We start from the raw sequence: 14,386 nt of genomic DNA, 5'->3' as shown, positions 1-14,386 counted from the left end.
GGAAGTGTCAGGTGGGGGGCTAATCTCTACACTAAGATAAAATTAACCTTTTAAGATACCTGATTAACCCCTTCACTGCTGGGAATAATAGAAGTGTGACGCGCAGCTGCAATTAGCGGCCTTCCAATTACCAAAAAGCAATGGCAAAGTCATATGTCTGCTAATTCTTAACAAAGGGGATCCCAGAGAAGCTTTTATAACCATTTTTTCCATGATTGCACAAGTGGTATATAAATAATTTCAGTGAGAAACCCAAAGTTTGTGAAAAAGTTAACGTTTTTTTTTATTTTATCGCATTTGGTGGTGAAATGGTGGCATGAAATATACCAAAATGGGCCTACATCAATACTTTGGGTTGTCTATCAAAAAAATATACAGTTTTGATAGGTAAATTAAAAAAAAACAAGGCTCTATTTCTGTTTAACTGTAGTGATGGCAAAAATGCTAAAAATGCTCTGGTCTTTTGGGGAAGTCTTAGTCAGAAATGTCCAGTCCTTAATGAAAAAAATTTACATTGACATCAGGAACTCCCTTTCAATAATTCATTTGTTAGTCAGTATGTTTTACTTTTGATTATGGCAGTCTATGTTGTAAGAGATGCTTCTATTGTTCACTTAATTTGAATGGTGTTACTAGTTCAAATGGCAGCACTTCTAATAAAATGAGTAAAGAAAAGATAATGTTAAAAGGGTGCAATATGTGTGCAAAAACTGCTGAAATGGATTAAATAGTTTACAAATATCTTATTTACCTTTATATTGTGATTTGAAATAGTTGATTATACCAATTCAAACTGCCATATATACAGAAAATGTCAATGCTGAAGTTTTGGCTATAGAAAAGACATGCACACAAAAGGCCACAGCAGAAATCAACCACCTAGTGGGGGTGATAGAGAGAAAACCCAGCCCATTTTAAAGGGTGATTCTGCTGCCGCTTTGAATACAATTAATTATTCCGCATTTTGCCTGGGCCCATTGTCCCTTTCATGTAAAAGTAATGTAATTAAACACACAAAACTGACAAGAATGTGCCTCCTAGTGCAGAATCTATAGTATTATTAATCACCAATGTCCCTCATGTGGAAGGCACTCACAATTGGAGCAGCACTCTCATATGCTGACAGGAGCGTGCTGAGTTATTCTAGTGGCTCAGCCTACTGCTCCTACATAACAGGAACAAGCATTGGTAGCCGTCAGGGAAATCATCTCTGTATATTCCTGCTTGCTTCCAAACAGCCAAAGAGTCCAGTTCAAATGAGCAACCATATACATTATTAAAAACTCTTAAAATCTTATTATAATAAAAAAAACTAGGCTTAAAATGTACTGAGTAACATACAACGCGTTTCACAGCACTAAACGTGTGGCATGCTACTATTAAATTCTATGTGGAGTTATAAAGAAGAGCAGATTGTGTTCAATCATTATTGCTGAGTCCATTTTCTGTACATCCATGTAATTTATAACACACTTGTGTTATCATCATTAATTTCAACACTTGAATATAAGGTCTGGACTTCAAAATGCATTTCAAGGCCACATCAGTTTAGAAAAGAAAGTTGAGAAAACAAAGCTAAAAAGCATTTCAGCTTTCACGCAATATTTTGGACAGAAATTCTAATAGATTGCAATATGTCTACTATTTCTTGCTTGTAATTTATTGTAGCCAAAAATCTTTGGTGTCCCTTTAAATTTTGCCGCACACGGAGAACGGCTGATAAAAGCTCTACTTGATTTGTAATTATTTGACAAAACTCCTTTTGACTCTTGATTCTGCAAGCACAAACCTTTAACAAATAACCTTTTCTATGTTATTGTGAAGCATAAAATTCTTTCGAGGAAATTAATTACATAACTAATGAGCTAAGATAAGTACAAGTAGATCATAAAGGAAAAAAAATCATAATTATAATTTTGTACATGGATATAAGTCTATAACTAATTAAGTACCTTCCTCCGTAAGATTTTAAAGCCCAATTCAATCATTTTGTAAATTTAGCACCTAATTATCCGGTTCTGTAAAAGTTACTGGGTTAAGGTCAGCCAGTTGCTGTACAATATTGAGGTGTTAATGCTTTTTCAGACAAGTTTCCTCATCTCCCAGACCAGCTTTCATTTAACTAATCCCTTTGCTGGCAGTTGGCTGTTCATTTTCTGCTTAAGAGCTTCATCAGCAAAAATGGAACACAGCATAATGCTTTAAAAGCTACCAATGCTTTTACGGGTTGGCTTCTGCCTTAATTCCATTTTAGTGCTCAGTGTCTTTTTCATAATATGAGTATACTGTGGCAATTTATAAAACATAAAGGGCACCTTCCCCATGCACTCTCATCGTTTTTCATTTATAGCATCTGCAGAAAGCATCTAAATATAAAGGAGGGGATTATCACTGCATGAGCTTGCTTGTGATCATCAACACAGTTTAGGTTTTATCAGACATAGAGATTAAAGGCTATTTTCTTTCTTTGCTGCCTATAAAAGGGATATTTCGACATTTATTAAAAAAAATTATGTTGTTGCTGAAAGATGGACATTATTGTCCTGAATAAAACTGTTTTGTTGTTATGCTTATTGAGGTATAGATTTATCTACCAATAGAGGGCTAGATTACAAGCGTCTGCATTAACTTGCGCATGTATTACAAGTTTAAAGTAAACGGGACTGCACAAGCGCAAACTAAATTTGTGCTCTTTGGGTTAGTGCAACTGAAGTACTCGCATAAAGGGTTAGGGCTGAATACAAAGTTGCACCAAACACAACATAAATACATTAAAATAAAAATGTACACTCATATATACACTATCTAATAAAATTATCCATATAAATATTAAAAATACAAAGTTATAAGGATTAAAAGGTATATGACAAGGTATTTGGATGGAAAGGGCTATTATGTATATATAAATGTCTAAATATGTGTATGTATGTGTGTGTCTATACATACATATATACGCATATAAACACATCTTAATATTTAATAATGTGTTTTAGTTTGTATGTACTGTAAATATTTTACATTCCAATGTTCTTCACATAGGGGAAACTGTTCTATTTATATATATATATACCTATTTATATTCATATATAGGTATAGATATATATTTTACAAACAATCATATACATATATATATATATATATATATATACCTATTTATATTCATATATAGGTATAGATATATATTTTACAAACAATCATATACATATATATATATATATATATATATATATATATATATATATATATAGGCTTACCATAATTTTTAGAGGTGAAACTGGGACCACCTGGTGCGGTGCCAGTGGGGGTGTGGTCAGGAGCGTGGTCAAGGGGGCGTGGCAATTACCGGTCCTTTTAAAGTAGTAGCTTTTATGTGTGTAATGTTTCGTGAATACTCTACTCTTCCTCAGTCAAACAAGTGAATCACACAGTTTAAATGGACCATAACACCACCCCCTAGTGAAAAAGGCACCATTACGTTGTCATGGCAAATAAATCATTAATCTAAATCTCAGATTCTAAATAATGCCAAACATCAAGCATAATTATAACTTTCATAATGATCAATTTCACAATTTAATATCTGCAGTGTAATATGTGTTTTATGTGTCTAATTAAGGAACAGAGCCAAATACTGATAAGGCATAAATACAACATTGAATGAAAGTAAAAAAGAAACACGTACCTGCTATAGCTGTTTAAGAGGCTACTCTATACCATAATGCAGGAAGATTACAGCCAAAATGCTATCCTGCATTAAGTAAAGCAAGATCCAGGCCAAAAATCCTGCCTGTCTGTACTTCCTATTCATACCCATATGATTCCCCAAAAGGTGTATTACCGGCACTGTCACCAGGGGTCGGGGGGGGGGGGTAAATTCGTAGAAAAATAAACCAAGTAGTACTACAAAAATAAAAAAACCCTATGCTACTCACTCAGCCTGTATTACTAAATGTAAACTTTGAAGGACACGAACGTTAAGCTAAGCAGGGCTGTATGTAACAAAGTACCAGCATCCAACTATGCTGGAGAGCCACAGTCCAGTCATTTTGAATAATGTGTCTGGGTTTCAGGCGGTCTGAAACTCGGACACATGATTTGAAACCTGGAGGTGGCAACCCTACTGGGACAGAATGAACAACTGGGTGGGACACTGGGACAGCGCCTCCAAACCTGGACAATCCCAGTAAAAGTGGGACTTCTGGTAAGCCTATATATATACCTATTTATATTCATATATAGGTATAGATATATATTTTACAAACAATCATATACATATATATATATATACATTGGAATGTAACATTTTCATAACTACCTTCGGGTTAACGCAGTCGGTCTAATGCGGTGTCGGGTTAGCATGCAAGTTATAAGTGGTACTTTTTTAATAAGTTTGCGGACTCTATTGAAGTCTATGGGGAGAAGTTATCATGGACGTGATATCCAAAGTCCTGGAGTTAGTAGCTTTCACATGCACGCAAGCATTTTACTTTCAACTTGTAATACGTGCACTAACCCTAGTTCCCTGTAGTGCATTGTTGCTCCTGAACCTACCTAGGTATGCTTTTCAACTAAGGACACACAGAGAATGAAGCAAATTAGATATTAGAAATAAATTGGAAAGTTGTTTATAATTGCATGCTCTATCTAAATGACAGAAGTATGGGCTCTAATAAATATTAAAAAAAACAATTGTCTTCAATGAAATTTGAATAAGAGACAATAGCATTCAAACTCTAAATTATTGCAACACTAGCATTTTGGAAGGATTTGATCATTTTTATTTTTCAATTAATTCAATAAAACTAATTTAACACCCGACCTTACTGAAAAATGTCTTATTTTTATTTTTCAATCAGAGTGTTCCTTTTGTGAGCTGTGCATTCAGATTGTTTGAAGAATATTCAACCATAACATGCAAACATTTAATGTTGTTTTTTTATTTTTATTTACAATGTGTGCTTCCAGATCAGAAATTAGTATAAATATTACCTCTGAGTACAATATATCCGTTTTTAGCTTTGTTTCCCAAAATGCAAAGCTTTTCAACAGTCAGAGTTTACTGACACAGTTGTTGGAAGTAGGTGGTGTTCAGCAGATAGAAGCAGTTGTTGGACTGTTACATTCTACTAATAATGAAAGATGTTGCTGTCATATGCTGATAGACTATGGAGTTGATTCCAATCTTTCCGATCATGTTTATTGGTTGTTTAGCGTTTCCCGATGCGCCTTTTTTGACATCCAAATGATAACACCATTTATTAATTGGGAAAATAGTATATTAGATTCTAAGTTCCCATGGGAATAGGTCCCTCAATTTCTCTTGTATGTGTTTGTAAATTTTGTTCTGTCTCTTACAAGTTTTATATTATTGTTTTATTTAAATGAATTGTATCCATGGACAGCGCTGCGGAATATGTTGGCGCTTCATAAAGTATAATAATAAATAATAATAATCAGATATAAGCAGATATTGGAAAATGTACCCATATCGGGCCAGATTACAAGTGGAATGCTAAATATCGCTTTTGTGAAAGCGATATTTGCGCTCCACTGAGTAATACCAGCACATGCTAATGTGCGCTGGTATTACAAGTTGACAGCAATGCGAACGTGAGCTTGCGCTTGCATTGCTGGGAAAGGCTAAAATGGGAGACGCTGCTTGAGGACTAGCACAGCGAAGGGGTAAGTTGCACAGCGATAGCAGCAAATTATACCATATTAATACATAAATATATATGTACTCAGAACACACAGTTCCTAAAGACCGCAATCTAAAGGCACTTTTAAAAAATTAAAATGCTACAATTTGTATTTTTTTTATTAAATACACACTACTGTATTTTGGGGGCATTTGGGGCAGAGATCTGTCATCTGGTTAATTTTATAAGCATTCATTGCGTATAATAGCTGATTATTTATCATGTGCCTGTTTGCGGGTGCGCAATAGATTAGTGCCCCACTTGTAATCTAGACATAGACATTGATAATCACACTCTATCTGACCATGAGTTTTGCACTATATATCGTCAATGAAATGGCCACATGGAATTCAACATTAAAGGGTATTTATAAAGTGCCAAAATTTCCTTTAGGACATTTGAAAGTATTCCAAGATTTATTTAAAATAATTCTATTATCCTGTGCAATACACTCTGAAATGGCCACAGACTCCATCTTATATGCATATATGAAAATATGGTCTAGATTAATTAAACCTCATCACTTAGTAGATTCACCATTTTACAGTATGAGAGCTGTTAAAAAACAACATAGAAGATTATGGGCTAGATTACGAGTGGAGCGCAATACTGATCTTATGCGAGAACTATATTTGCACTCCACTTAGTAATACCATTGCACGTAAATGTGCGCTGGTATTAAAAGTACAATGCAATGTGAATGTGAACGTGGCCTCACGTTCGCATTGCCGTAAACCAAGTGCTCATGAGAGTGTGCTTCTATAAGCTCCAATAGGAGTCTTGTTGTCATGCCAGCAGCAACCGCAAACAACCTAGAGCAGCTCAGGGGGCAATTCGTACAGTGTTGGGCAGCAATAAATAAATATATATGTATATGCTTATATACATATATATTTATTTGTTTATATGTGTATATACACATCAATATAGATGTATACAAGTATATACATATATACCAATAGAGAAAACATAGTCCCCCATTAACCTCCATGTAAAGGCACTTTAGGTTCCTCTTTTTTTCTAACACCTGACATCCCCTCACTTTAACCCCTTATAACTGCTTTGTGCAGTTTTTTTTTTAAGATGCTAATTTTTATATTTTAATGTACTGTCCTCTTTAGTTTGGGGGCAATTGGTGCAAATTGTTATTTTTTATGCAGGGGTCTGACCTCTGGTTAACTGTGCTTAGCGCAAAGTAAAACCACAAGCTCGCGGTAGCATTAACCAGCAACTTGTAATGGCTGGTTATTTAACTTGTGCCCATAAATGGACAAATTTGCCCCTTTATGGGTGCACATTAATATAGCGCTACATTCTTTATCAAGCCCTATATAAATTGTGACCACTTTCTGCTAATGGAAATATATTTCCCATAAGGTTTTTCATTATTTTAGATTAAAATCTTGCTAAAATGGAAAACAAGGTTTTGTCAATGAATAAAAACCATTAGAAAATAATTAAATAAAATTAAAAAAAAAATCATTGAGCAAACATGCCCATATGCAATGTCATTTGGATTATTTAACACTTATCATAAAACAATACATTCTATCCAATTGCGAAACACATACATGGACTCCATTAACCTTATTCACCCATCTCTGTTTTCGGTGATCGGCTTCCATTATCAGTTCTTCAGGGCGCTGTTGTGGGAAAATGGAGATCAAATATTGTGACAATTATCAAGCTTGGCTTTTTTTAAACCCAGAAAGATTGTGATCATTTTGTTAAAAAGAAGTCTATTCCCATTTTTCCCCTATAAAAAAAAAAATAATCTGCCAGGAAATCTGTCTGGAATAGACCTCTATGTTTGCTGAATGAGATCAGAGTTAGCTTTTATGGAACACTCAGTCATGGCATTTATTCCAATCCATTAGAGATGTCTAGACAAAAATCTTAACTGGTGTGTTTTGCCTTCTATTTAAGCTGTACTATAATGTATTATAATTGATGCTTAAGAAGTGGTAAGTTTCATAGGCAATAAACCGCCAAAACATCTATAATTGGATATTTTTTTTTTAATAAGAAACAGGGTTTCTTTGTTAGGCTTTTTGGGGTATTTGCAGAAGTTTTCACATACCTAAATGGAATCAAAATATAAATAGCCAATGTAAAGATAAATCATGTTCATTCATTGATTCAGTATTGATTATGGCTACCTAATGTAATTATAAATATGGGAAGCTAAATTCTAAGGCAATAAATATCATCATTATGTATTGCTAAATAAAACTATAACTGCACTATGCATATATATATATATATATATATATATATATATATATATATTTATATATATACCGGTATATATAACACACAAAGATAAAGAATAGCCTTTTCTAAATCTCTAGTTCACAGTCAAATGCTGCAGCAGCTACCTACTCATAGGAATATTAAAAAAGCACTAATTTAATTGTATGTGTATGGCAAATAGAGGCGCTGGTTCTTAGGGATCTTCAAAGGATTCCTTTCTGTTTTTCACGATTCTCCCAAAAGAGTTGTGTCTGTATCTGTGTTCAAAGAATATCACATTGACGTAGTGTTTATATGCACCTTGGTACATAAGTGCAGTATACTCACAGAATAATATCAGACGAACGGCTTCACACGTGGTTCCACAAAAAGGTCAGGAAAGAATAAAGCTAAATCTTTAGATAAAAATGGTTTGTTATTTATTTTTTAATTGTCCAAATATGTGTTAATAATTTTTATACTCTGCTATTATTATGTCTTAAAATCGTGTGTAAATCTGACTTCAATCAATGAGGTATCGGATACCACCCATGATTGTGTATTTAAGGCCGCCTGCGATGCGGTATTGTATATGACTTTTTGTAAGCCACACTAAGTTTTTAATAGCTCTTGAAAAAGACGGTAAAGCAGTTGAAACACATGGAGCCAAATAAACAACTATATTTTATTGAAAGATTCAGCTTTATTCTTTCCTGACCGTTTTGTGGAACTACCTGTGGAGTTGTTCGTCTGATATTATTCTGTGAGTATACTGCACTTATGTACCAAGGTGCATAGAAAAACTACACCAATGTGATGTTCTTTGAACACAGATACAGACACAACTGTTTTGGGAGAATCGTGAAACACAGAAAGGAATCCTTTGAAGAACCCTAAGAACTAGCGCCTCTATTTGCCCTACACATCGATTTTACAGCCTTGAGAGAGAATGTTGGAAGGCAGCGGTTCTGAGCAAAGGGGAGTACCTATCCGTATTGTATACATTCCTTTTACTTGCCTTATTTAATTGTATACCTTTGTAAAATTGAATTAATGCTAGTATAAAATTAAAATATTGAGGAGACTACAGATCTAATAATGAACATACATATAGAATCCTGTGTGTGTGTGTGTGTGTGGGGGGGGGGGGTAATCACTTAGTCCATTTTCAAAACTCTAAGAAGATAAGATTGTATTGTTCAAAGGGCTAGGAAAATCAGTCAATGAACCTGAAAACACAAATAATAACATACTATGTGATGGAGCTGGTGTCTTTTTTCCTAAATCAAGACCTCCCAAAATTGGTTACAGTTTTTAAAGTATTTACATCAATAGGTTTGTCTCCTACGGGACAGTATCCTCCATTTGTTATAAATGACAACAAGGATTGGTCAGATAAAGGCCTAAACTTTAGGCCAGAGTTTCTAGCCATCCAGATACCAAATTGTATTGGTTGTGACATCAATCACTTCCTTTCCTCAAAAACAATCAATGCCCGTTTTTTTATATAAGTAGCATAGCAACCAATAAACAAAAAGAAAAACACAGTTTATTGATTAATTTGTTAATTCATTATTTACATTTGCCAGAAATAAACAAATTACATTTAAATGTGTTACATTTATTTGAATATTTATTATTACGATTTTTTACAGCAAAATTATTGTATGTTGCCAGGACAAATTCTGAAAGTATTTCATTGTCTATTTTAAATTGTCAAATACATCATTTGAAATAATAACCATACATATCTTTCTGTTTTTTAGACTTTTCTCCTACATCTTCCCCTTTGGATGGAATGCTTGCTGACAACAACCATGGTGAAAATATAGACATTACCAAAAAGAAATCCAAAGGTTGTTCTCTTCCCGTTCTAGACTGGAATATCGACTGGATGGACGAAATGGAAGCCAAGTACAGCAAAAGACTTGAAATGAAGCATCATTTTCCATTTGATAAAAAGGTGATAAAGGCACCAGAAAAATAAATAAGAGTATAGGCTGTTGTTAGTGTTGACGCTCTTTTACGTCATAAAACAGACTACACAGCACCAATAACAGTTTTAGCATATCTTTTTGGTTAAATTCACAAGATTAATAAAGTCCTAAAATACCAGGAAACCAAAGCCTAGATCCCAAATACATGTTGAAAGCATCTGGGCTCAACAGTAGGGATGGGCGATTGTGTTTATATTCAAATTCGAATGTTAGAACGAATGTTATTGTAGAAATTCGATTTACATAATAGAATGTTGATAAGAACGAATATTCTTAAAAATTTGATTTTCGAATGTTATTTACAGTTTTCGAATGTCACATTCGAATTCAAATATTACATTTATAAAACACAATTGTAGACTAGAAACACTATTTCGAATTCGAATGTCACATTCGAATCGAATATCACATTCAAATCGAATATCACATTTGAATTCGAATATTACATTTAAAACACAGTATTAGACTAGAAATACTATTTCAAATTCGAATGTGACATTCAAATTTGAATATTACATTTATTAAACACAGTTGTAGACTAGAAATACTATTTCGAATTTGAATGTCACATTCAAATTCGAATATTACATTTCGAAATTGAATGAATACATAGCTAAACAGTCTATTATTCGAACAAATATTTTTGAATTTTATTGAAAAATTTGAAAACGAAAATTCGAAAATAGAATGTTAGAATGTTATATAAACATTTGAAATTCGATTCGAACGAATATATCAAAATTCATTTTAAATTTCGTATTTTTAGAAACATTCGCCCATCCCTACTCAACAGTGAGATAAACTGATAAAAAGTAGACCATGTTATCTTAAGGGATCAGTTATACGCAACGCCAAACATATTTAAACATGTGTATATAAAGTTAAAGCTGCATATTTTGTATATATATTATATTTTAATAAGCAGATCTCCCACTGCTTCATTGGTGGACAGTGGCAAGCCTTACAAACATAAAAACAAACATACAAATTGTAATACATTTCAAAATGTCCTCTTTTAAATGCAACAAAGGGGAAAACAAAAATACTTTTGTGTCCCTTTAGCAAAACCCAGAACCTAGGGCTTCAGTGCAGTGTTTTAGGTGGCCATGAGGCTACAAATAATAATATGTATGAGGACACAGTAATTATTATGGAACCTCTGTATAATCCTGTGTAATGCAATTAATGGAAAGGGAATCATTTACCAACCTTGGGCCAAATTAAAAGTGGCGCACTAATGATAGCACGGGAACGCACTATCGCTAGACTGTGCTAACATTAGCGCACATCTTAATATTACAAGTCCATGGAAAAGTGCATTTACCAGAGAAGCTTGCGCTGGTATTACAAGCTGAAAGTTATAGTTTGCACTTGAGCAAAAGCTAAAACTGCGTTAGAATATTCAGCATGACTTGAGAGCTGAAATGAACTGTAAGGGTTAAAAAATATTTCAATATTTCAAAAACACACCAAAAACATTAAAATAAAGTATTACATATATATATATATATATATATATATATATATATATAATCTCACAAAAGTGAGTACACCCCTCACATTTTTGTAAATATTTTATTTTATCTTTTCATGTGACAACACTGAAGAAATTACACTTTGCCACAATGTAAAGTAGTGAGTATACAGCCTGTATAACAGTGTAAATTTGCTGTCCCCTCAAAATAACTGTTGGCAACAAAAGTGAATACACCCCTAAGTGGAAATATCCAAATTGGGTCCAAAGTGTCAATATTTTGTGTGGCCACCATGATTTTCCAGCACTGCCTTAACCCTCTTGGGCATGGAGTTCACAGAGCTTCACAGGTTGCCACTGGAGTCCTCTTTCTCTCCTCCATGACGACATCATGGAGCTGGTGGAAGTTAGAGACCTTACGCTCCCCCACCTTCCATTTGTGGATGCCCCACAGATGCTCAATAGGGTTTAGGTCTGGAGACATGCTTGGCCAGTCCATCACCTTTACTGTCAGCTTCTTTAGCAAGGCAGTGGTCGTCTTAGAGGTGTGTTTGGGGTCGTTATCATGTTGGAATACTGCTCTGCAGCTCAGTCTCTGCTTCAGTTTGTCACAGTACATGTTGGCATTCATGGTTCCCTCAATGAATTGTAGCTCCCCAGTGCCGGCAGCACTCACGCAGGCCCAGACCATGACACTCCCACCACCATGCTTGACTGTAGGCAAGACACACTTGTCTTTGTACTTCTCACCTGTTTGCCGCTACACACTCTTGACACCATCTGAACCAAATTAGTTTATCTTGGGCTCATCGGACCACAGGACATGGTTCCAGTAATCCATGTCCTTAGTCTGCTTGTCTTCAGCAAACTGTTTGTGGGCTTTCTTGTGCATCATCTTTAGAAGAGGCTTCTTTCTGGGACGACAGCCATGCACTGACAGGCTGACCCCCCACCCCTTCAACCTCTGCAGCAATGCTGGCAACACTCATACATCTATTTCCCAATGACAACTTCTGGATGTGACGCTGGGCACGTGCACTCAACTTCTTTGGTCGACCATGGCGAGGCCTGTTCTGAGTGGAACCTGTCATGTGAAATCACTGTATGGTCTTGCCCACCATACTGCAGCTCAGTTTCAGGGTCTTGGCAATCTCCTTATAGCCTAGGCCATGTTTATGTAGAGCAACATATCTTTTTTTTCAGATCCTCAGAGAGTTCTTTGCCATGAGGTGCCATGTTAGACTTCCAGTGACCAGTATGAGAGAGTGTGAGTGCGATAACACCAAATTTAACACACTTGCTCCCCATTCACACCTGAGTAACACTAATGAGTCACATGACACCGGGGAGGGAAAATGGTTAATTGGGCCCAATTTGGACATTTCCATTTAGGGGTGTACTCACTTTTGTTGCCAATGGTTTAGACATTATAGCTGCGTGTTGAGTTTTTTTTCAGGGGACACAAATTTACACTGTTATACAGGTTGTACAGTCACTACTTTACATTGTAGCAAAGTGTCATTTCTTAAATGTTGTCACATGAAAAGATATAATAGAATATTTACAAAAATGTGAGGGATGTACTCACTTTTGTGAGATACTGTATATAAATATTTTTTTTTAATAAAAATATATCATTTAAATACCGACATTCTTTTTTAAAAGGTTTAAAATGGATATGGTATATGGCAAGGTGTTTGGGAAGGGCTGCAATTATCTTTTCTCAAAGTTAATGAGCACAATATATCAATCAAAAACTAATGAGTACTGGCATTTATTTATTTTTATCAAAAAAAGCACTGTATGCATGTGTATATATATATATATATATATATACTGAATATATAAATATATGTCTAAATATGTGTATTTTGTATATATATATATATATATATATATATATATATATATATATATATATATATATATGTGTGTGTGTGTGTATTTATAGGTGTAAATATGTATGTGCACACATACTGTACATACATATTCACACATATTAACATATAGACATGTATACACACACATATATTTATAGATATGTATGTATAGATATATATTTTACAAAAAAATATTTATATATTTTTATTTATTTATACACACACAAAGTCGAGCCTAGCACTCAGGGTGATCCCTTGCCTTGTGAACCGGGTGCACAACAAATTTTCAATTGATATTCACAAACAATGAAGGCAGTCTCCAGATTTAAAGTAATCTTTTAAAAGTTTACTTTAAATCCGGAGAGTGCCTTAGTCTGTGGATATATATATATAAAAAACATTTTCTTCTAAGTGTGCTCCATAGAAGTCCTAAAGTTTATTTTAAATGCAGTTAACATGCGAGAGAACAAAAATGAGTGGGCCACTTATAATCTGGCCCTTTGTTTATGAACAACACAGTCAAGTTAAGCTCATAGGTTCAATTAAACTCATTCATGAAACTAATGTCTCAATGAATAAAAGTTGCTGCAACATTGTCTCTCGGAAATTGCACAATTCAGAGATTTGTATGTGCCTGCCTCTCATCAGAGCCACAAGTATCTAGATATCCACAATTGAAATAACTGGAATAAGTGTTATTGAATCAATGGAGCTACTTATATCTTGAACCCATTAAAGGGACAGTAACGTCAAAATAAAACTTTAAAATGATTCAGATAGAGCATGCACTTTTAAACTTTTCATCGTACATAATGTAGCAAAATGTGCATAATCTTTTTAAGTGCACATTTTCAGCGGGCCAGCTCCTACTGAGCATGTGCCAGAGTTCATAGTATACACTTATATGAGTTTGTGATTGGTTAGTTGTTGTCACATGATACAGGAGTGGGGACAATTAAACTAGCTTTGAAATTGGTCAGAAATATCTACTACTGATGTGAAATGTAAGTGTTATTGCATTGTCTTTCTGTTATGAATTTGTTGATTATACAATTCTGCTGTATTTAATGTTCCTCTAACTTACTGTTACATAGAAAGATGTCC

General features: G+C 34.3%; 1 protein-coding gene across 1 annotated transcript in view; it reads left to right on the top strand.

Moving 5' to 3' along the window:
- ROBO4 (roundabout guidance receptor 4) overlaps positions 1–14,386 on the top strand; it is a 458,861-nt gene that overhangs the window by 417,486 nt on the left and 26,989 nt on the right. The window contains exon 19 of the mRNA XM_053690486.1: positions 9,698–9,894. Within this exon, the coding sequence (XP_053546461.1) occupies positions 9,698–9,894 (197 nt within the window). The remainder of the gene's footprint in view (positions 1–9,697; positions 9,895–14,386) is intronic.

This window comes from Bombina bombina, chromosome 8 (assembly GCF_027579735.1).
Source record: "Bombina bombina isolate aBomBom1 chromosome 8, aBomBom1.pri, whole genome shotgun sequence".
Lineage (NCBI taxonomy): Eukaryota > Metazoa > Chordata > Amphibia > Anura > Bombinatoridae > Bombina > Bombina bombina.
The sequence above is the reverse complement of the archived record's forward strand: the minus strand, read 5'-3'. Positions and strand labels throughout refer to the sequence as shown.